General features: G+C 38.6%; 1 protein-coding gene across 5 annotated transcripts in view; it reads right to left on the bottom strand.

The window, feature by feature from the left end:
- MYPN (myopalladin) overlaps nucleotides 1–24,008 on the bottom strand; it is a 125,008-nt gene extending 101,000 nt beyond the window's left edge. For 3 of the 5 annotated variants that reach the window (XM_050959289.1, XM_050959288.1, XM_050959291.1), the window contains exon 1: nucleotides 23,909–24,008. Coding sequence is in view for 2 of the 5 variants with exons in the window: in XM_050959286.1 (XP_050815243.1) it covers nucleotides 23,287–23,291 (5 nt within the window). In the remaining 3 variants the exon portion in view is untranslated. Of the gene's footprint in view, nucleotides 1–23,286; nucleotides 23,520–23,908 lie in introns of all 5 variants that reach the window. The other 2 variants (XM_050959286.1, XM_050959290.1) reach the window with 1 other exon arrangement.
- Between the last annotated feature and the right edge of the window lie 1,312 nt (nucleotides 24,009–25,320).

The raw sequence follows: 25,320 nt of genomic DNA, 5'->3' as shown, positions 1-25,320 counted from the left end.
CAGTCCATTTGCAGAGAATTTTGAGAGATGGAGGTCAGAGGTACACTTTATTATCTGTGATATCTGATGTGAACTTACAGTTCAAGAGCAGCCTACTGATAATGTGATCATTCTAAGAGCTGGCATGGGCATTACAATACCTACAGGTGCAGCCTACAAATACTGCAAGCTCTTTGTGGTCTGTTGTGCCTCTCAATATGCCCATAAAACCTACACAGAGTTTGACTGAGATTATAATTATTATAAAATTTGCCTGGGCTTTTGCAGAACTTTGAACTTCTGGCTGGACTACTGTAGAAAGGCACTGTAGAAAGGCCCATTATGATTTAATTTGACCTCCAGAACACAAGGCATAGAATTAAAGCAAGTGATACCTGTATCAAATCAATATAGATAAAAATACAGTCCAATATTTGAAACAATAATGGACATCAAAGTGTCCCAGAGTTATTCATCTATACAGTTAAAAAACTTTCAAGACAAAATTTAAGCTGGAATTACAGTTAATATAGATCAACAATGCAAGATTAAAACCTTTAAAGAATACTATAGTTAGAAAGCCAGTCTTTTGCCTTACAAGACACTCCTCCTTTCTAATGCCATTTTGATAACTCAAATACAAATTATTCTGCCCCTTTTCAGTCTTAACAGCTGGTGTCATGTTAGTAGTGCCCAGGGCCGGCTCTAGCCATTTCGCCACCCCAAGCACGGTGGCACGCCGTGGGGGGTGCTCTGCCACTCGCCGGTCCCGTGGCTCCGGTGGACCTCTCGCAGGTGTCCCTGCGGAGGGCCGCTGGGCCCGCGGCTCTGGTGGAGCATCCACAGGGACGCCTGCAGGAGGTCCACCGGAGCCGCCTGCAGCCTTCTCTGCAACTGGCAGAGCGCCCCCCGTGGCATGCCGCCCCAAGCACGCTCTTGGCGCACTGTGGCCTGGAGCCGGCCCTGGTAGTGCACATAACATTGACAGCCTGTAGAAGTAATCTAATGGATTTACTTCCATATGTGAAAACCTTCACTTTGAACCATCATTTGGACATATTATTTTAGTCAATATAATTATCAAAGCTATATTTCTGGCTTTCAATTCTAAAATATTTTGTACTGAAATACTTTTTTGGTAAATTCTCCCATAATCACCGATGACTTTTGGAATACTCTAATATAAATTTGCTTAGACTTTTTTTTTTAGCAGCTTCACATGAAATAATAGTCTCTCTTATAAAAGAATCCAGAAAACAAATAATATTTAAAATGCTTGCCCTGTGACGAGGAATGTTTATGAAATTGTTTACAGGAAACAGTCAGATATAATCAAATTTGAAGTGATTATAAAAATGGAAAATTTAATATACTCTTCTTTCAGTTACTTTCTTGTCAGTCCTGAAACTCCTGTCCTGGGCATTACTGATGGTGGAGCCAACTGCTGTCACGATAAGGACATAAGAATGGCCATACTGGGTCAGACCAAAGATCCATCTGGCCTACTATCCTGTCTTCCGACAGTGGCCAATGCCAGGTACTTCAGAGGAAATGTACAGAACAGGTAATCATCAAGTTTCAGAGTAGTAGCCGTGTTAGTCTGTATCCGCAAAAAGAACAGGAGTACTTGTGGCACCTTAGAGACTAACAAATTTATTACAGCATAAGCTTTCATGAGCTACAGCTCACTTCTTCGGATGCATAGGTCCGAAGAAGTGAGCTGTAGTTCACAAAAGCTTATGCTGTAATAAATTTGTTAGTCTCTAAGGTGCCACAAGTACTCCTGTTCTTTTTAGGTAATCATCAGGTGATTCATCCCCCCTTGCCTATTCCTAGCTTCTGGCAAACAGAGGTTAGGGACATTTCAGAGCATGGTTTGGCATCCCTACCCATACCGCCAAATAGCCATTTATGGACCTATCCTCCATGAACTTAATGTAACCACACAAAAGCAATCTAAATGGATCCAGTAATCTATTTTGTCCATGCGAAAGTACTCCATACTATTTATCTGACTATTTTTCATAATTAGTCATTTATAAATAAGATTACCATTTCAAATTAATGTTACAAATCCTCCATCCAACAAAGGTTGTTAAAGCACTGTTTCCTTGGTACAGAATGAGCAAAAAAAGTTGTGTGTGAGAGAAAGAGAGAGAAACCAATGAGCAAAGTGTCCGATATTAAATAGATACATAAAATAATCACCCAGAGCTATCAAGTGGCTATGCAAAATTTGTTGTGACTAATGCCAAGATATTTTTAAATAAATTCAAGTCAGAATTATTGGATACAAATGTACTACAAAATATGTAGTTTCTAACACAGGGCATCCTCATCATTATGAAACAGAATGACATTATAGGTGAAAACCTGCCTGTATTGAAACCATTGACTTCAGTGGGGCCAGGATTTCACATCCAATATCCATGACTACAAGTTTAAACAATTTATGTATTGTCACATCACAACTGTGAGAATTAAAGGAAGAAAACAAAACTTGATCTACTTACTTTTCTTTAGGTTTAGTACAGTTTGTTTTCTACTGAGTAAGATCCTGACTCAGCAAAGCTTTTAAACATGTACTTATCTTCAAGCACATCAGTCATTCCACTGATTTCAGTGGCACTAGTGATGTGCTTGAAGTTAAGTATGTGCTTAAGTGCTTATGGGTATAGGTGAAGTTCATGGAGGAATATTATCTTAGCACCCCAAATCCTTAACTCTGATCACTGATATTTCCCCTTTATTGGAGTTTGTAGGCCCCTACACTCCAAACAAGACCTTAATATTTGTAATTAGATTGCAAAACAAGAAAGAATATCCATTCAGCAGAAGACATACTGTTCCTTTTGAACCCATCTAATTAATATAACTAAGACACAGTAAGAAATTTCCAGCTGCTTAACGCATTTGAGTACATCATAACATATTCCAGGTGTTTAACTCACATGAGTATGTCATAACATATTCGAAGAGTTGTGTTATTCACCATAGCATACAAAACTAACCAAAATGCATAGTCCAAATAAGGACTACTCAACTAAAGAAAGTAAAAGGAAATCTAGAAATAGGATATTGAAGCAATTTATATTCACTACAGTGTACAAAAATAACCTAATTTGTTAAAGTGCATGACACCAACTTCAATCTTAATGTACAATGAGATGTGAAAAAATGGACAACAGAAAAGAGGAAAACAAATACCCATGCACCAATGCTATCCAGTCTGAGAGTGTAATCTGAGTACATAACGTTAGCTGCTAGGTTTTCTCATTTATATGCAAATATAATCATATTATCTCAGTTATACTAAAATTCCTCAGTGGAGATAATGCACTATTTTACTAGAATAGTAATCCCAGGTTTGTCATATCAGTGGACTGTCCTGTCCTTTTTACTATTTAAAGGCAATCTTGCAAATTTAACTATAGTAACAACTACTTGCTGTTGTATCTCTCAAGTTTTATTTTATAACAAGTCTCCAGCAACAAAATTGCACATATGTACTGAATACAGCTGCATTTCATTGCAAAGGTATAAATTACTTGTCTAGATGTGTGCATGTACTTTTCTAAATAGGGATTGTAGGGATAATTGTAGGGATAATTGTGTGATGAGATTTTAGTAATTAAAATATAGGTTGGGCTCAAGAATGATTTTAATGGTTTCATCTTTTACTTCTATGTAGATGTGTACTGAAGTTGAGAGATGAACCAGTGCAGTGTATCATTTATAAATTAATTAAAATATTAAGCATGCAGTTATAAAAAAAGATGAGCTTAAGTGAAAACATCCCTAGGAAATTAAATTTATAGTCTTCCTAACCTAATTTACATTAAATTAAAGCAATAGTCAAATCAAGGTTAAAATTGAATTATAATCAATAAATCAATGGTTCAATTTATCTGGTTCAACTTATCTGGTTCAGTAATTACTACAATAAGTCATTAAATCCAATTATAATTTACAAGCTAAGGAAAACAATTCTTTTAAGATTTCACAGAAAGATTATGGGAAGAAGTCTGTTAAAACAGAGGTTAGTCTTAGGTGGTTTTAAAGAAGTATAGCTCTGAGAATGCTTTCCTAGTAACTTCCTACTTTGGCTCTCTCTCCTATGAAGCTTCACAGTTCACACAAAACACATCAGACTTCTGTTTATTTAATCTATTTCTTCTCCCCACTTTAACACAATGCCTGCATCTTTCTGGCAGTCTTGCAGAGATACAAAATGATTTCTACAATCCTCACTCCTAGCAGATTTAGGATGACACATGCTTAACCCTGAGATACTATTTAGATAACAGACTTAAGGCTATGGTTTACACCCCAAGAAACAGTTAGTGATGCACAAAGAGACACACATACACAGAGACTCACGTTAATGGGCATTGGAGTGATTTGTACATCCTCAAATTTGCTATACAGAAGGATTTTCAGGCCTTCCTGTTAAGGTCCTTAACTCATGTGATTGATCTTAGTTTTGGAACTAAGTTGATATTTACCAGTATCTTTATTGACAATAGGATGAACTTGAAGATTTTTTGCATGCAGGAGGAAAGTTTGGTTTCTTCTTTCTCAGTTGTAGGCTTCAGGCTTGGCACAGCAAATGTTCAGTATCTTTCACCTCTTCCTCTTTGTATGGCCAATTCAGGGAAGACAGCAATGTACAACATTGGGTGATGATGCTGTTGTGAGACAGACCCTTTCTCTGCTTTCTGGATGGTTAGAGTCTTTTATAGGGGTCAGTGTCCCCTTATGCTGCATCAGGGGACACCCCAATATTGTCAAAGGCCTGGTACCTGTAATTTTACATGGACCAGTGACCTGGCAGCTTTGTCCTGAAGTCACATAGACGATTCCAGGATAGAGTGTACATGTCTTGCAACAATCTGTTAACAACCATGAACAGACGTTTCTTGAAAACAGGACACAAGAAGGTGTCATGATAAGGAGCTGGTAGGCAAACTTCTACTTAGGCCCCAGACAGATATGTCTCAATTGTTTAAACATAATTAACAATTCATCACCATTGCTACACATTCACCCATTCCCACACCTCCTCATGACAGTGAGTTAATTATGACACTGAAAATAACTCTAAGAGGTAGGGACAGAATCTAGGGTAAACGGATGACCATACCCTGATAATCTTTTGCCCACAAGCCAGAAAGTTGCCTCACGCATCTTCTTAGAATGCTAAATCATTAAACATTTGGCCAATCAAATGTATTTAGGCCTAAAGCCAAATATAGCCCATGTTCTCAGCAGAATGCCTTCTTGAACTGAGCCCTAAAAAAGAATACATTCTAAAATGTACAAGCCAACCAACAAATTATTTTATTCCCTTGAGAGATGACATCAAGATATAAAGAGTTTAAGGGACTAGAAACTGAGAGGTAACACAGATACCCAATGATCCTCCTTTCTTCCAGTGTTTTGACACATTCTTTTGCAATATTTGCTTTTTTAATGGGAAGAATAAAGAAGTGCAGCACAGAACTCAAACCCTGTGGGATATGGGGAAAAGTTTAGGGCTGTCTTCTTCTATGCCTATATTGAAGGAATTCTTCCGTGGCCATTTATAGAACTTGTAGGGTCTCTTTATGCCCTTTCATTCCTTTCCAATTTTTAAAAGATGACCATAGTTCTGATGTCATTTTATGTAAGAACAGATTTTTGTCTGTGGTTTCAATTCAGTTCCAAATAAAAAGATTTCAAAATCAGCAGAACTACCATCATAGTTGGTACCAGAGTTCTGATTACCCATTCAATTTTAATGTGTTAGTTGTTAACATTCACATCCAATAGTGCTGGAAACAATGATTCAGGCTTTTTTTTTTGGGGGGGGGGCGGGTGTCAGGGCTTTGAGTCCCTTGTTAAATCCTTCACAGCCTTATTATATATCCTACTGAGGGCTAATGATTCAAGGATTTTTTTAGCTCTCCTGTGTAACCAATTAGGAACACCATCACATACCCACTTTTGGTTGTGCCCCACCATCTGCTGAGCTAGTTCATTCTTCTGATGAATATATTTATTTATGATTTGGAGAAGAAAGCAGACAGTGAATTAGTAATGTTTCCTGTTATGGGCTGGCGAACCAGCTTCAAATAAAAAAGCATAGCAGTTCTATAACCGGCTTGCTGGTTGGACATGAGTTCCATCCCCATAAGTCTCCATTTAGTGCCTTGTACAAAGCCAAGTTAATTACGCAGACTTGGTGCAGGAGCTGTGAATTTCACCCTAGCTGAGTTGTTTGGGTCATCTTTCCCTGACTAGTCAGTTATTACCTGTTATTCGAGGTAGGATACTCGATTTCATGGTTTAGTCCTATATCTCTTTTTAATCCTGGATATGTAATTATTTAACTCAAAGCCTTTGTTCTTTTGTAAATAAAAATGTAAATATTAATTTCCTGGGTATTGCCACTAAATATGGGTCCATAGTAACTTTCAACCAACATGTGAGATAATATCAGTTTGGATATTTTCTTTTCATAACATTACGCAGTACAGTTCTTAACACCAGCATGCAAGGCATTGGGTGGTTGCACTCAGATACTATTATTAGAAAGTGTAGACATATCAGAAGGATTGAAAAAAACAGCTTACTTTTAAAAAAAAAAATATGACACAGATAATCACACTGGAACAATCTTTTAGTCCTTACTATTTTCTCACTCAGATAAAGCTCCCAGTAATGTTACCATTTAACATGACAAGGCTATTTTTGTATTTCAATACAAGTATTGCCTGAGTAAGGACTGCAGAATTTGCCCACTATCATTAGGTATGTGAAACAGGAGTTAGGCAGGTCAGAGATGGTGTTAATTGACAGGGTCTGATCCTGTTTCCATTTAAATCAATAAGAGCTCTATTACTCATTTCAGTGAGAGCAGGATCAGACCCTTTCTAAGGAGCCATAACTAAAGTCGTAAAGGTACTACTTGACTGTGTGATTAATTGAGCTGTAATCAGTTCTTCTATTCTCCTCTTCATCCAATGCGTTCATGGTTTAATCCTATATTCGATGTGCTTTTCAGTGTGAAATAGCAAACTAAAAATGTATCAATATTTTGCTTGCTTGTATCAGAGAGAGTCCAAAGAGACAATCTTGTTCAATCCCCCCTCCCTCCCTCCCTCGAGAAAATACCCATAAAATGTGGGAGGGTGGAGTTTTTTTCATAGATGGCAATTTTATAAAGAACAGGTAATCTTTTCTTGGTTCATAGAAACATGTATATTTTGAAACTATGGTGTATAATTATAATTCTTCAACTTTGAATTTTAAATATATATCCTTATTACCACTTAAATGAGAAACTGAACAGATCTTGACAGTTTGTTAAAAAAGATTCAGTAGTTATCTATTTTTAATTCCCAGTGAAGGTTTTAAAAAATATTGCATGAGCAGCATCAGTTTCTGTGTAATTTTTCTTGTTTCAGATTTTTTAAGGCGGGTCATCTGGTTAAGAGCCAAAGAACATTGGGTTTTATTTTAAATTAGGATGTTTTCTTTTATAGGATTATTGGGTCCATTTAAAGGGATTGGTCAGCTTGAAAAGATGACTGACTGAAAAAAAGCAAAAATTATTTCTTTCTATTTTTGTTTGTTTACTTTGTGCATCACAGCAATTTTTATATATTTCACTGTTTCCTTTGAATAGTCAGTATTTACTCAAGTTCTCCCTTATACATTTTTAATTAATTTTTTTTTAAATATAGACATAAAGAAAACTGGATTCTTAAACTAATTAATATCCAAAAATTCAAGCGGATAGTTTCTCTTTAACATTTTAACACACAATGCTATCTAAGGCCCCAGTCCTGCAAGTAACTTCATGTGAATGACTGCACCACAACTAAGGTTGGGCAGTTTGTCTGGGGCTTACCCAGGAAGGACAGCTCTGCTTTATGGGCCGGGGGCAGAGAAGAGGAAGCAAGTCAGAAGCTGCTGTAAAAATGGTGCTCAGTGGTTAGCTTTGCAGCAATGACTCATCCCCCTTCCCCCTCAGGAATGTGAGGTCCGAAGGGTATAAAGGTGTGAAACTTGGGTGGGGCAAGTCTCTTTGTTCCACGCAGCACGGAAGCCAGCACCTACCCTCCTTCCCTAGTGGAGGCAAATGGCAGGCTGGGTTAGGACCTGCTATGGGCATTACGCTAGTCGCTCCTTTTAAAGAGGGGCTGGGAAGGAATTTTTCCTGCTCCACCTGAATTGGCTTTGGTGGAGTGAGGTTTTTTTGCCTTCCCCACAACGGGTGTGAGGGAGGACCTTTTCTGGTGAGAAGAAAAGGTGGTAGGCCATATGTCGCAACTTATTTTGTAAGGTTGGGTGGATGTCCAGTGCAGGTACTCCATAGGGAAGGCAGCAAGTGACCAGATAAATGGCCTGGTAAAGGACTTAAAAGGAGGTACTTGATAGGGGAGCAGAATGGGGGAGAGGGTTGGGGACTCCTCTGATTGGTGCAGCAGGGAGACCCCCCCTCCCTGTTTCTCATAGCCTACCTTAACCCTCTTACAAGGGTGGTGGATGGTAAGGTCCAAGCCATGGGTCGGTTGGGGGAGCTGGATGGAAACGAAGGAGGGCAGGGCTGGTGGAAGCCCCTGAGAATTGATTTGAATAATCATGGATTTGCCTGCACTGTACATTTTATCTGCCGGGTTGTCCCAGACATCTATATAATAAAGTTACAGCCTGATTAAAATCCATAACAAGTGTCTCTTGTCCTTCTTGTGGTGTACCCAGACAATGGATTTCTGTGCCTGCGCAGAACCTCCATATGGCTGAAGAGGTCTGCTTATACAGCTTCTGGCAGAATTTGGAACTAAGATAGAATCTCTGATTGACAAATATTGTAGGAATCAAAGAAAACTACTTGTCCTTCCAAACAGCAAAATAAGCATAGAAAATACAAAAAGAAGATTAAGAGGCTCAAACATCCACTTGCTGAGGGGGAAGGATACCCTGTCTGATATCAAGGCACCTGAAAGTATTTAACTGGAATTCCTGACAAACAGTTAAACATTAAAGTCTTTGGTGTTGTACTGTGGTCTCTGCAGCAAAAGGAATTTTGCCAGAGTAAAGGATTCAGACTCAGGCCTTTTTATTTTCTCTTTAATCCTTTTGTTTAAAATAGCTTAAAGTGAACATATGAAAGATGGGTATTACATAACACAGGAAAACATTGATTAAAAACTGATATTTGTAGAAGGCAGAAATTGTGTCCTGCAAAAGAAACATATGATGCATAAATGAAAGAACATCTACATTACATATATATCAATATATGCCCTGTGGTTTTTGCTCATGTATTACCCGTTCCAAGATAATTAACTGTGTCATTAGAAATAGGGGGTTCTACCACTGTTTTTTTTTGGTCTCTCATTCCTGATTGTAGTACTTTTTTTCTTTCACTCTTTACATTAGTGAAAATGTTATGTTATATTTCCAAGGAGGTGAGAATATACCCCTAACTACTGAGAATTTCAAAACACTTTTTTTGAGCAAAAGGTGATAGAAATCTTAGAAATTCCTATTATACAAATCCAAGCTGCCGAAGAGCTACAAGAAGACTAATTTCTTCTGCAATCCCCAGAGACACTAATCCAGGACACTATTGTTTGTCACCTATCCATTTCTAAAAATAATAAAATAAGTGGCTCTCTAAGTTTACAAAATATACTGGAAGACCCAAAGGATAGTGTATCAGCTCTTTATCTGTTAGATTATAAACTTCTCAGAGCAGAGTCTGACGGCTAAACTGTGGTCCCACTGACTACAATAGCAAAAGGATTTTATCCTGTATCTTCCTTTTTGGTTTACAAAGCGCTGATCACACTGATCATATACACCACTAAATTAGAAACTACCACCAGTGATTTCCTTCACAGCACTGCTTCACCCCCTCAAACATCATTTCATATACTATCTTGTAATGATTTCACCAAGATCCCCATGTTTCTTCAGCAAACTGGGTTTCTTTGAATAATAGAATCTTTGCATGCAATAGTAAATAAAATGCTGTCTGAAATGCTCTCATAAAAACTGGATAAGCTAGATGGCCATGGGATGTGGGTCACAAGAATAAAAGAATTATGAGAAATTACAGCCTATATTACATTAATAGTTGAACTAAATCTAGTTGGGTAAAGATTTAGCAACAGGATAAAGTAATTATAAACAAATAATTGATTTAAAGTTAATAACAATATGTATAATTAGAACTTACTCTGCTTTACCTTTGTGGTATTCTTTACCTAGCATATCTGCTACCCTCTCCTTTACGCCTTACGTAAGAAAGTAACTTGTACTGCCAACAGTTCTACTTAACTGTAATACAAAATAAGTAACTAAATACAGGGACCAAAGTACAGAATAGTGAGAAACAGACTGGCTGGAAGCCAATGTGACAATAAAGCATAGTGGTTTTATGGACAGAAAGATGCCTATATTTGAGAATTAATTATCATTAATGTGGACTGAAGGCTTCAAGTCTCACAGAATTTATTTATAAATTCATCCTAAAGATGCTATATTTGAAAAGGAAGGAGGACGCTGTATGCAAGTAATTACTTTATAGAAAGCGTGAAATTTCCACAATGTACACAGGAGACCAAAATGAAAGGGAGAGGTTAGGAAGACTATGCTTTTCTTTATTGCAGTCCATGAAATAGATTAGGGCCCCATTGTGCTAGGCATCATTCAGACATACAGTAAATGATACTCCCTGCTCCCAAGAGGTCACAATCTAAAAAAAACAAAACAAAAGAAAACTGTTATGTGTTAGACTTCAGTGATAGGGACACAGTTTTGGAGGCAGCTAAAGAAAAGTAGGGAACACCATTTTATAGGGGCTAGAACCTTAACATGGTCAGCTGGCTCTTTACCTTTACTTCCTTCTGAAAATCAACAGATTCTCCACTTTTCTGGTTTCTTGACATCTCCCCGAAGGTGGAATTGAAGTGATTTGAGCCACCAACAAATGGTTGTTGTATATTACTATTTTTCTGCTCTATCACACATACTAGCTTTTGGAATTCTCTCAGCTTTGTCCAGTAATTTCCAGCCATATCTCAGCCACTTTTCTTTTTCTTTTTTTGTTATCATTTAAGGATTTGGAAACATTATTGATGGTGCAATAAAAGACTGAGCCAGTTATATAGCTGCAATCAGGCTGAGCTCATCAATGGAGCTGGATTCAAGAAGGAGGGAGGGGACTGTTTGAATAATTTGCTCCCTGGAAAAATAAGCATCAGCCTAAGGACTTGGCATTTCTGTTTTACCAGACACAGTTATTTGGCCAAAAATTGTATAATGGCTGAGGTAAGCAAGCCCCAAGATGATTAAACTGGATTCTTTTTTAATCTAGATCAAAGCTAAAGCACCTCTCCATTGCATTGCCTTTTTCTTGTTTCTTTCTCATTGCTTGCCAAGCTCCATCTAGTGTTCTCAAATATGTAATACATGTAACCATTCTTCCAATCAGTCTTCTATCAAAGAAAGGTATCCTACTTTTGTTGGGCAATCAGCTCAATGACCAATAGGTCTCATCCATTAACTACTAAGATCCAAAGCTTTTAAAATAACCAACAAGGGGAAAACAGTGTACAGAAGTGACACTAGCAGCTGAGCAAAATTCAGTATGTGGCTTTCTTGCTTTATCTTTAGCAAGATGTGCCCCCCTTACCAAATCAATGTGTCATTTGAATAAAGCCATAGAAAACACATTGATATTCCATATTTGACCATAGCTGATTATCATAGAATATATTGGAAATGGGTAATTTTTAGAAAATATGGTAAATACACTATGGACCTCAAACAAGGTGTTTTACAAGTTAGTAGTCCTGTTTAAAAGCTCATTTAATAATGAACATCCTTTACCATTTATTTTACTATATACAATTATATATTTAACCAAAAATATCATAATACATTCTTTACTGGTATTACTTCAGTGTAATTGCATACGTGTAACAGAGAGCAGAATTTGGCCTACTATATTTGAGCTGAAAACCTAAGGAATTTAAGTGAGGTCTATCTGCAACAGCTGCCTTTTTGTACTAAAACAGCAAAACAACTGTGGCGACTATTAGTACAAGCATGATGAATGTTTGCATATGCTGTAATGAAGGAAAGATGCTCAGAGATTGCTGCCTGCTATCTGAGCTGTCTTCACACTGCTGCACTGATTCCTAATGCACAATTTATATAGAATGGAGATAACCTTCAGCACTCGTAAACACTCGTGTATCATTTTCTTATTATGTATGGTGACTTTGAATGTTTTTTTAAGGGTTTGAAGCCCAGTATGAATTTATTTTTAAAGGACCACATAGCTAGTAGGAGTTTGAAGAACTGAAGCCAGAAGCGGAAGCCAACCCATTTTAGAGTCTTAGAGCAACCAAAAATAGAATGAATGGCTAGAACTTTGGAGCATCAGAAACTTGACACCAGCTGCAAACAACAGAACTCTAGAGGAAGATATCCAATAGGACAAGAGATTTAATAACCTAGAAGTGGGAGGTGACAGGCTGCCAAAGGTAGTTACTGGAGGCTAGGGGACCTCAATCTGAATTCCTGTTGTCAGTATTGTTTTTTTTATACTTTTCTTGCTCTGTTTGGGAAGACACCAAACAGACCCCTGATAAAAGGTATAGAAACTTAACCTGGGTGTGGCTCTTTGTCTATCCCCAGCTGGTGACTAGGCGCACTAACCTACAGTAAAAGTCTCTCCTAACTAGAATGGTTTAACTACCAGGCTTGTTGATAAAAGAGGATGGGGACATTAGTTTTCCAACCTATTTTTACAGCTTCTTACCATCACTTGCCTCCCAATCACCCTCAACAGTTTATCAGTGATAATTATGGGTTCTAGCTAGATCCTCTCTGGCTTTGTGCTTAACAGATCTCATAAGATAAGCAGGTATGGGACAAAGGTCAGAGAAAAGCAACATAAATGATCAATTAATCAGCTGAAGAGATTAATTGAAGAGGTAAAAATTAATGTGTATAGCTTGAAGAGATAAGGAAAGTAGCATGATAACAATTTAAAAATATTTGAAGGCTGTAAACACCAAGGAAAGAGATGATTTATTTAGCATGGTACAATAGGTATAACTGGATGAAATGGGAAATAGGCCTGCTTGCATGTTACAATGGGGCAGATCAGGGAGTAAACATAATTCTCATATTTATATGGAGCAAAAGGTCTCAACGCCCTGGGCAAGTGGTACAAAGGGACTTCAATCATTACACCAGCCGGTAAAGTGAACTAGTGTCTACACGTATGTGTGGCTCTGAGTTGAGGGTGTAGATTTCACCTCTCCAACCCATCTACACTTCTGCTGAGAAAGACTGGTTACTCAGGCTTTACACAGGAGAAGTGACTTTGACTTGAACAAGAAAAATTAGGGTCTTTTAAAAGGACAGACAAAGCTTTTACTTATGTTTAAATAATGAGCATCCATTCGCCAACACAGTGCAGTGCTCTTAAGACTCCTGAATCTGAGATGGATGGCACTGTAAAATGTGCCTGTTCCATTTAACTGTGTCTCATGATCAACCATCATAAAGTAGAACTCACAAGTAGGTGGTAATACTTTCCAGAATCATGATGCCTATATTTGTTGAAAACAGGTTTCACTGTCATCCTCACAACATATCCTAGATGAGGAACTAATGGAGAATACTATTGTCTCTGGAGCATGATCCAAAACCCTCCAAAAGTCAACGATGAGACTCCAGTTGACTTTGACTGCCTTTGAATCTGGCCCTTATTGACTAATTATATTGGAGAGTGAAGCGGGGGGTAGAACAGAAGTTATATGGAATTTAAAATTGGACTTCCTTTACTTAGTAATAGTAGCTACTGGCTTCTACATAGTAGCATAGTACATAGTACCTTCTACATAGTTAACTTTCTGAAATCCTCACCTTTGTTAGGTGACTGGGTTGGGAAATAAATTTTAGGTGTTTACCTGCACTCCTGTGTGCCATATTATTATATTAACTTACTTACTCTGCCCTCCCTGGGATTCTTCACTCTTTCCCTTGTACGGCCTCCTCTGTCTACAATTCTCTTCTTCCTCCCTCAGGATACTGAGTCATCTCCTTCTTTAAGTCATGTCTTTAAACTTTACTTTATACTGAAAGTCAGTTAAATCTAAAATAAAAAGTAATTTGTGATCATCTTGTAAAGTGCTTTTGGATCTACTTATCAAAAAACACCATGTAAGAGATAGGTATTATTATTATTATTATATTATTATTATTATTATATGACAAATGTGGCACAAAAATTGTATGTTAACTAAATACAAACAAATTTAAACCTTCTAACTATTGAAGACTCTTCAAGAAGAAACTGAAAATTTTGTTACGAGACTCTACTTTTTTTTATGATATAGTCAGAATTCACTTTAAAATACTGAGAAAGTACACAAACATTTTGAAAATACCTCAGGCAAACTTTTCAGAGTTACTAGTGTGAAAATGAAACTTCTTTAAATAAAATATCTTTTCAAATGAATTTAGTACTTGTGAAAAATTGTGCAAATTTGTGTAACACTGATGGAATCTGAAGTCCTTTGTTTATCCAAAGAGCAAGCATTGTGTGGGCAGTGCCAATGTAAGTGTACCCACTAACATATCATAACCTTGACCAGAGGGATAACATTTAAGAATAGTAGAAGACAGAACTTTTGCATCAGCCGTTCACTCTATGCTGAGCAGCCCAACAAAGGTGACATATGCTCCGAGTGTGATGTGTGTATGTATGTTATTGTTGTGGATATATGTCCTCTATTAGAAAGTGACATGACATCACCAACAAATTTCGAATAACCCCTTCCAACAATCAGCATATATTAATGACTAGATTTAACACAGTTGCTTTGTATATACAGTTCAGTCTCCTGAGCCATTTCGTCAACAAATATAAGCTACCAACTCACCCAATGCAAAGGGTCAAAAGATATATCATAGAATTTAAAATATAGCCTGATCTGACAAACTATGCAATTTACAAATTAACTTTAGACCAACTAGTTCATCAGTGACATGTACTAAATCCTTGTGCAGTCAGACTAGTTATAAAATTAATTTTCTTATTGCCTGGCATGCCTGTAATGCATTTTTAAAATGTCTTCTGTCTGTTTGCTTAGCAGAGGAAGACCATTAGAAGACTCCAGACCCCAAAATATACAAGGAAAAAAACACATCTATTTAGGTAAGTCATTGTGGACATCTAATTAGATTATCAGTGGTGATTTAATGCCAGGCATTTATGAGTCTGAATATGGATTAAAAGAGCTTAGTTTTAGATACCCATTTTTTAAAATCTTGACCATGGTCTTTGTCACACATATATAGGATACATGAAAAATCTTTCCTATGGGTGGAGAGCATTAATTTTGATCTTTCACTGTGCAACTGTCACATTTCAGGGTATAATCCAGAGAAGTGAGGAGTTATGTCACTATCTCCCCTGTAACACTGGGTGCCTCAAGTGTTCTGCTGCTGAGGCTCACCAGCACCCAGTTGACAAACGTGTAGGTCATACTCTGAGCACCTGTGTGCTGTAGATCCCCAGATCAGCCACTCTAACTCCAGCAGCCTGCCTACAGCACAACAGCCCCACCCCGGCTTCCACCAGCTGTGGTTACGATTTTCAGGGTGACCCCAACGCAGTCCCAGTCCCAAATTTTCACAAAACCATCTGCCCAACCCTCTCCTGGAGCCTGCAGAGAAATAATGTTTGTTTGCTTCTTTAAAGAGACTAAAGTACATTACAACTTTTTAACTTAACTGGGGTAAATACACCCTTTCCTTCAAACTCAGCACTAAGTTGGTTTACAAAACCAGATAATTAACAATAGGACATAGGTTAAGTCATGCCAAGAAAAAAATGAAAGCAGAGATGATTACAAGCAGATGTGTGAAAACACATCTATAAGGCTAAAACTTAATCTAGCAAGGTACACGCTGTCTTCAAGATGGTTTCTCTCACCAGTCATGGCTGACATTCCCTCCGGCAGTACCTTCCACAGAAGTACAAGGTACTGACTTCCCTTGTCTTCCTAGGTGAAAGATCTTTGCCTCAGCATGTTTCTCACCTATATTCTGTTTCCAGATACTTGAACCCCCTCTTAGTTGAAGGGCCCATCTTTCTTAGCGTGAATAGCTCTGGCTCTTTGTGTCAATCTAATGACAGATGCCAAAATAGCTTTGTCTCTGCTTATCTCTCTCAAAGTTCAGTGACCTTTATTCAAGATACAGGATGGCTTCCTGCTGTTCTTCCCTTTCTGTGGTCTTCCGATCCCCCTACTAATTTGAATGTAAATGCGGCTTCCATTTTTTTTCCTGGTCACAACTTGCTTAATTTTATTGGAGACAGATAAATGTAACATTACCTCCTATCTTGTAGAGACCTGTTTCTCCCTTTGGTCACAGACTGTGAAGCATAATATTAATGAATATCCATAATTCCTTGTGTCATGTTAATACATACAATTCACAGGGATATCAATCATCAGTGTGTCAGAGACTTTCACAAAACACCTCACTGAATACACGTTTATAATATACAATCAATTGATTTAATTGCTTATTGCTTGAGGTTCAGACCCTCTGTCTTTATATCCCAGATAAAGTTCCTCTAAGCTGTCTTCTCTCACACTTGTTAGGTCAGACATGTTTACTAACTCCCCCCTGACATGCCTGGCATAAACACACTTTATTTATAATTCAAGCATATATCTATAACTCTTAATACATACTGTAACAAGTCCTCTGCCCACTCCTCTTCCTGGGGCCCACTGGCTGCCCCAATAAAGCTCAGAGAGGCTTCTAGTTCTGCAGCACCTGCCGCTTTATTTACACATGTTCTCCCGCCACCAGTGATATGCTATATACAGAGCTTGCAGGCCTTACAATCTCCTCTCCTACACTGTGTCTGCCCTCAGCCTGGAGACTGACCTTCCCCCAGCCATCCCCCTTCTTCTGGCTGCCAGCCAGCCTTTATAGCCCTTGAACCCTCAGGTCTGCAGGTGCAGCCAGTTCTAAAGGCCAGGCACCAGACTTCTCCCCAGCTCCAATCTATTTCCCCTGATTGAGGCTGGCTGAGCAGGGGCTAATTAGGTGCCTTTGCACCAGCACCCTGCTACACATAGTGTATACATATATCACACAGCAATATTAATGATCAGTGAGTTGTTAGTTTTCCAATGATATATTACATGACACCTTTTTAGATATAGATTATGATCATAGTGAGTTTGGGTACACTGAATTGGTCAGGTCAGCTGAAACTCATTACCTGATACGAGAGAGCCCCTTGCCCTCTGGGACTGGAATGCTCTTATGGTCATAGTGACATAGTTAGGTTGACTTATCCCCCACACTGTAAATGTAGCTAGGTTGACAGAAGAATTCTTCTGTCAACTTAGCTACCACCTTTTGGAGAGGTGGATTAACTTCATCAATGGAGAAACCCCTTCTGTCAATGTAAGAAGCATTTACACTATGGTGTTACAGCAGCACAGCTGCAGTAGTGAAGCTGTGCCTCTGTAGTGTAGACATACCCTCAGATTTTCCCCTTTTTATGTTGATTACTGTGCAGTTATGGGTATAGAATTAAATATTATGGTTGAATCTTCAAAGTTTCTATTGTTTAGTGTGTCTTTCAAACTATAATGCTCCTTTGATGTTAAGTGAGATATGGCTACAAACTTTACAATAACAACACTTTATCTACTAGCTTCCTTACATTTCTAATCTTAACCTAAAGAACCTAAACTATGTAGATGTATGTCCTTATTTCTTATAGAAATTTTGAATTCTTTATTTGTCAAGTGATTGATTTTTCTTTTAATTTGTTTTGAGGGGGCTGAGAAGGGGGAGTTTGTTTTGAGGGGGAGTTGGAAGAAATCATCAAAAACTTAATATCGTCATTAAAATGTATTTTAGAATAATTGGGTTAAATATGGATGTCCTTAGTCAAAGCACATAGTGAAGTCAATGGAATAGTAAGGACTACATTAGGGAAGACTGCAAGATTTGGTCCATTGTAATTAAAAATTCTAACTAAATCTTAGGCAATATATTTTAAAAAGTTAATGGTTTTCATAAACTCGATGTGTAAATATGCAGACATTATAACTCTTAAGAACCTTGTATTCAGAGATCATAGTTAATATTAACTCATTAGACATGTTGACAGAGTTTATAATGGTTATAAACAGGCTATTTCTAGGTTCACATCTATTATAAATGCTGCACAGAAGCCAATGGAGGTTATTATAGTTATAAACAGACTATTTCAATGCTCCTGGCTATTATAAACTCATTGGAGAAGCCAATTAGGTTTATAATGGTCATGAACTGACTATTTAAAGGCCCATTTACAAACTCCACCAGGAGGCCAATCGGGTTTATAAAGGTCATAAAATGACTATTTTTCAGAGAGTCTAATTCCTAATATTATTTATTACAATAATATTTATTATTACAAAAAGGGCCAAATAGACCTTGGTTCCAGCCCACGTATTTAAAACTGTGGAGTTATACCAAAAATAAATTTGGTTTGTTTACATCTGATAAGCAGTCTTGTCTGACTTTTGAGTTTATCCTGATTTCATCATCATATAGTATTTTCTGTATGGAAATGTTCACATTTATGAAAATTATTGTCAGTTGGGGACACCATTTTTGCAAGTCTGGGTGACTATCTAAGCATTTTCTGTGGAACATTTTTTGTGGAGTATTTAGAATGTTGAGTTTTAAGCTGAAATTGGTTGTACAGTAACTCTGCACTTAACGTTGTAGCTATGTTCCTGAAAAATGCAACTTTAAGTGAAACAATGTTAAACTAATCCAATTTTCCCATAAGATATAATGTAAATGTGGGGGGTTAGGTTCCAAGGAAATTTTTGGGGGGCAGACAAAAGGCATTATATACTGTACACTACTGTACTGTGCTTGGGAAGTGCCCCGGCTTACTCCACACAGGCACAGCCTGCTGCAGGCAAGGACACAAGGGAAGCACCTTTGCAGTAGCAGCAGCAGCTTCCCCGGAGAAGAACAGGTGTCGGCTTTGCTGGGAATACTCCAGGTCTGCCTTTTCCTGTCCCTGCTCCACTTCAGGCCCACCTCTTCCCACCCCCACTCCACCTCTTCTCCGGAGCATGCCGCATCCCCGCTCGTTCCCCACCAAAGTCCTAAGCACCGCCAAACAGCTGTTTAGCGGCGCTTAGGATTTTCCGGGAGAGAGAGGGAGGAGTGGACATGCAGCACTTCCCCGCTCCTCCCTCTCCCTCCCAGAAAGTCCAAAGCGCCGCCAAACAGGGGAAGCACTGGAAGAGAGGGGGAAGAGGCGGAGAAGAGGAACTTGTACAATGCTTCCTTTTAAAGTCGCTGCTCTTCCACAGACTCTTACAAGCAGTAGACAGAGCAGGCAGCCAAACGACGTTATGAGGGAGCATTGCACAACTTTAAATGAGCATGTTCCCTAATTGAGCAGTGATGTAACTTTGAAACAATGTTAAGCGGGAGGACATTAAGTGAGGATTTACTGTATAGTATTTCTTCTGGTATATTGATTGGCTGTGCCTACCACAAGTGTTCAGGAGGGAGAGCAGAAACTATTATGACTCAGTTTCACAGTGGGGAGAGGCTGAATTTTGTGGCTTTCTGAGACTGTCAGAAATAAAGTGTCTCTTGTCTGTCAGACTGTCAGAAATAAAGTATCTCCAGGGTCCTAGGATTTCCCTTAAAAACATGCTTACAACGGCTTGTGTCTCTGCCCTAGGTCCCTGTCACGAAGCAGGTGGCAGCTCTGTGTTGTCTGTTCTGCAAAATGTGTGTGGCAGGGAGAGGGAATTCTGGATTAGGGATCAGTAATCATGCTTGGTAGCTCCTTGGTGGAGATTGGAGTAAGCCACTGATACTTTCTTCCCCATCAAATAAGAAGACACCAAGTACAGATGATGGGGGTTTGCCGAAGTAACTGCTCTACTGTTGCTGCTTGAAAGTAATATATAGAATTGCTTTGACTTATATTTCTGCAAACGTGAAATTTTGAATTAACGTGGCTTTTTGTATTTTCACATTTTGAAAGAAACACTGTCAAGTTTTTCCAGAAAAATAAAAAGTAGGAAGCCACAAATCAGCTGAATTTGATGTGAAAAATCAACAACAAAAATTGTCACCTCTCTTGCATAATTCTTGTTTCAATGAACAGGAGAAAAAAGATCACTAGCTTGCATCCATTCCAATCTCCTAAATTAAACTTGGTGAGTATTTAGATGGGAGACCTCCAGTGACATAAGGAGTCAGTGGAATATCTGTGTACATTTTGTGCTCTAGATGGCAGTTGTGATTCTATCTTCTACAAATTTTTCCCTGTGGTTCTGGTTGGATTTATCGCACAACTTCAAATTTTCCCCCTAAATCAAAGTAAATTATGCAAAAAATACACCAGTACAGTGGTAAGGTTGAGATTTTAATCACAGAAAAAGAAGGAAATTTCAAGTAAAAGTTCAAACAGGCATCAGGAACTCCCATCTGCTCACATATAGACTTTGGTACTCCACGTGATCTATAGGCCAAAAATGGTTCTATTCCCCTTTTAATTCCAGGACTCTCATCCAACACGAACACACTGCATTCAGTTCATTTCTGGAGTGGGAAATCTCCTGTGTTTAGACCAGATGCAAACAGCACAGCCATACTACCTCCTTGATAATTCCCTTTCAGTCCATGTTCCACCAATAGGGTCATAGGAACAACAAAATGGAATACAGTGGGGGAATCTGCTCACCATCTTAGATGTCTACACACAAATGCAAGAACTATGGGGAATGAACAGGAAGAACTGGAAGTCTTAGTACATAGCTATATCATGACTTAATTGTATCACCAAGACACAGTAGGATGAATCTTATGACTGCAATATCGCTACAGAAGAGTATAGCTTGTTCTGGAAGAAGAGGCAGGAAAAAAAGGCGAGTGTTGAATTGAACATCAAGAATGTATACGCTTTTTCTAAGGTCCAGAAGGAGGTGAGAGGCAGACCAGTTGAAATTCTCTGGGTGAAGAAAAAAGGGAAGGAATAGGGGTGACATCATTGTAGGAGTCTACTATAGACAACTACATCAGGAAAAGGAGGTGGATGAGGCATTTATAGAATAAAACAGAAATATACAAAACACAAGATCTGGTAGTATTGGGGGGCTTTAATTACCCAGACACTTGTTAGAAAAGCAATATGTCTAAACTCAAAATATTCAGTACGTTATTGGTATGTATTGGGAACAACTTTTCATTTCAGAAGGTGGAGGAAATAACCAGGGAAGCAGCCATTTTAGATTTGATTCTGACTAATGCGTGACCAGATGTCTAATTTTTATAGGGACAGTCTTGTTTTTTGGGACTTTTTCTTATAGGGGCACCTATGACCCCCAACCCCCGTCCCGTTTTTTCACAGTTGCTATCTGGTCACCCTGCTAATAGAGGAATTGGTTGAGAATCTGAAGGTGTAAGGCAATGTGGGTGAAAGTGGTAGTGAAATGACAGATGTCATGATTCTAAGGAAATGAAGGAGTGAGAGCAATAGAATAAGGACATAAGATGTCAAAAAGGAGACAGACTCAGAGAACTGGTAGGTAAGTGCCCATGGGGAGCAAATCCAAGGGAAAAGAAGTTCAGGAAAGTTGCCAGTTTGTCAAGGAGACAGTATTAAAGACACAACAGCAAGCTATTCCAATGCAAAGGAAAGATAGGAAGAATAGCAAGAGACCAATATGGCTGCATCAGGAGCTCTTTAATTACCTGAAAATCAAAAAGAAATCCTATGAAATATGGACAAATAGATAAAGATGAGTACAAATGAATAGCACAAAGGAGTTCCACCTAGCAAGGGACATAAAAGGGAATTAAAGAGGTTCTATAAGTACATTAGGAGCAAGAGAAAGACAAAGTGAAGGTCCACTACTTAGCAGAGAAAGAGAGCTAATAACGGACAACACCATGAAGGCTGAGGTGTTCAATGCCTATTTTGTTTCAGTCTTCACTAACATGGTTAATTGTGATCAGATGCTTAACACAATTAATATTAACAATAAGGGGGAAGGAACACAAGCCAGAATTAGGAAAAAACAGCTTAAAGAATATTGAGATAAGTTAGATGTATTCATTTTGGCAAGACCTGATGAAATTCACCGTAGGATACTTAAGGAACTAGCTGAAGCAATTCTGGGAAAGATAACTGAGGGTGGACCTGATAACAGTCTTCAACTGTATGAAGAGCTGTTATACACAAGGCCGGCTCCAGGATTTTTGCTACCCAAGCAGTAGGGGGAAAAAAAAAGCTGTGATCGGCAGCAGCTCCACCGCACCACTTTCTTCTTCAGCGGCAATTCAGCGGCAGGTCCTTCCCTCCAAGAGGGACCAAGGGACCTGCCGCCGAATTGCCGCTGAAGAGCCCGATATGCTGCCCTTCCTCTTGGCCGCCCCAAGCATCTGCTTGCTGGGCTGGTGCCTGGAGCCGGCCCTGGTTATAAAGAAGATGGTAATCAGTTGTTCTCTGTGTTCACGGAAGGTAGGACAAAAAGTAACGGGTGTAATCTATACTAAGGGAGATTTTAGTTACCAAGGGAGATTGTGCAGTCCTCATCACTGGAGGTTTTTAAGAACAGGCTAGACAATCCTGTCAGGGATGGTCTAGGTATATTTGGTCCTGCCTCAGCATAGGGATTGGACTAGATGACATCTCAAGATCTCTTCTGGCAATACATATCTATGATTCTACATTCAAGGAATGCCAGTTGCACCAAAATAGTTCCTAAGTTTGAGTGATGCGTGCAAAGTCAGGGACCTTGTCCTTAATTAAATCATGAAAGGTGGGAAACTTTATTGACCATCAACCCTGCACTAATCAGAATGAACAGAAGACTAGATAGATAGATTCCTTGTTGGCAGACATCCCATCTTTTTGAGAGTTAATTACAGGCAAAACCAATGGGACTGAATTTAAATATTTTGTTCCTCCTACTTACTGGTACATATTTTCTTTCTGCCTTTTCTCTCCTTGCCTACTATTACAGGACTAGAGGAATGAATTAGCATGTCCAATAACCACCTGGGCAGAAGGTCGTCTGAAGCTATTACTGTTACCTAGGGGCAGAGATCCCCAGCTCCTAGGACTATCTTGAACCTTCACACTCTGTGCTTCCTTTTTTTACCATCAACCAGTCCAACACCCATGTCACTCTATGTCCATCCTGCCCTCTTGTAGTCAAATATTACCTCATGGATTTTCTTCCTCACTTGCAGGTCCAGGGCTGCTCCCACTGGTCAGATGCTCCCCAACTCCAAGCCTCTTCCTGGTGCAGCAACCCCACTATCTACTTCAATTCTCTCTCTGCCGCTCTGTGTTGCTGCCCCCTACTCACCAGATACATTCTTTCATAGAGAATCCTCTCTCCCCAACTGAGTACTCCTTGTAGAAATACAGACTTTATCTCCTGGAAAATGTTTTGCTGGGTGGGAGAATGTTAGAAAAAAAATCAGCCTGGGGTGTGGGAGACAAGGGTCATCACAATATCTCCAGATTCCACATAAGCATTATTTACTTCCCATCATCTCCAGTCCTGTCTCATCCAGTGCAGCTCTTCAGTCTGTTAACTCTTGCAGTTCAGCCCCACCCCCTGAGAGAAGAAATCCATCCCTTTTGCTTTTCAGTGAGACTCTCCCTCTTCCTTGCCCCAATCCCTGGGAGAACAGACTCCTCCCTTCTGAGTTCACATTCAGACCTTTCCTTCTGCTTTCACAATGAGATAACCAGCTCCTCCCTAGAACATTTTGTGATAATTAATTTACACTAAAACAAACCAGCACAGGAATGTATCAAAAAGCCAACTCTACTCACCATGACGTGATGTGACCTGCCTGTGTGTGAGCAAGCCTCAGTACAGTGACCTTCCCATCCTGTGCCTCTTTGCTTGTCTTAGTGCAGGCTGCTGCCTCTGTGCTTGCTTTTTACGAAGTAGTAAGAAGGCTAATTTTAGGGCGCTTCATCATCCTGCCATGGAAAGACATGGTGTCATGTCAGAATCAGCAGCATGTGGCACTACTTGGAGCTGCTATTTTATAAGCTAAGATCTGTGTTCTCAAATTAGTCTCTGTGGGAGAGAAATGACTCAGTTATTGATATAGTATTTCTAGAGCAATGTACTTAAAGCACTAAAGATCAGTATTTCATCCTTAAAGAAGTAATCAAGAGAACATTTTAATTACACTTGGATTGATGTCCTATTATCAATCACTTAAGACATTCTGGATACAAAGACTTGGGTTAAAACCTGTTGTATGGAAATTTTCTGGTGTTTCTTTAGCACTTAGCCTATTGCCCCATTAATATAATTGAAACATTCATACAGTAGGGCAGTGGCCACCAACCAGTAGATTGCGGACCAGTTGATCACAATAGGGTTTCCAACCGTTCTGCAACCAAATCCATATTTAAGTACCAAAATAATTTGCCTGCTGTTCAGAGGTGCTGATCACCTGCAGTTCCCATTGACTTTAATGAGAACTACTGGTGTTGTGCAAATAACTCATTTTTCAGTTTGCTGGCAATTCTAAAATAATATATAACAACATAAACATATAAAAAGATCATTTTGGGTTGACCCAAAATAACATTGTAAAATTTTTCAATGAATTGAAAAAATCCAAAACATTTTGTTTCAGGTTAAACAAAACATTTTGTTTCAATTTCAAAAGTTGTTTTGAATAAAGAAATCAAAATGTTTTGTTTTGAAAATGTCAAAATAGAATATTTTCCCTTTTGGGATATTTTTATATGAAAAACTCTGTGAAACTGACACAAAGATGCGAAACATTTTGATATTGCTGAATCTCCATTTTTCATTGAAAAAAAGTTTCATCCCCAAAAATTTCACCCAGCTGTATTTTCAGGTTCTCTTGCCACGGTTTTCCAAAACATTTTTCTTTTGCAAGAACTAAAATAAGTGGACATAAGTGGTGGCTTTTAAACTCCTCTGCTTGCAAAAGTGAAATTTGAGACAAAGAGGTTGTGGAAGAATGCCTTTGAAAGGCATTTGAATCCAAATGCTTATTACTCAGGCAAAATTGCCATTGAGCAAGACGTGTTGAACTATAAGGCCCAAGAAAGGAAAATCTCTCAAGATAACCAGTGAAACAAATTCAAAATATTGCTTTGATATTGATTTTGTTTAAATCTACACCCAAATCATTACTTACTCATATTTCCTGGTGGCACATTACATGGAAATTGTGAGATATCCCAGCATTAAA

Source organism: Gopherus flavomarginatus, chromosome 6 (assembly GCF_025201925.1).
Source record: "Gopherus flavomarginatus isolate rGopFla2 chromosome 6, rGopFla2.mat.asm, whole genome shotgun sequence".
NCBI lineage: Eukaryota > Metazoa > Chordata > Testudines > Testudinidae > Gopherus > Gopherus flavomarginatus.
The sequence above is the reverse complement of the archived record's forward strand: the minus strand, read 5'-3'. Positions and strand labels throughout refer to the sequence as shown.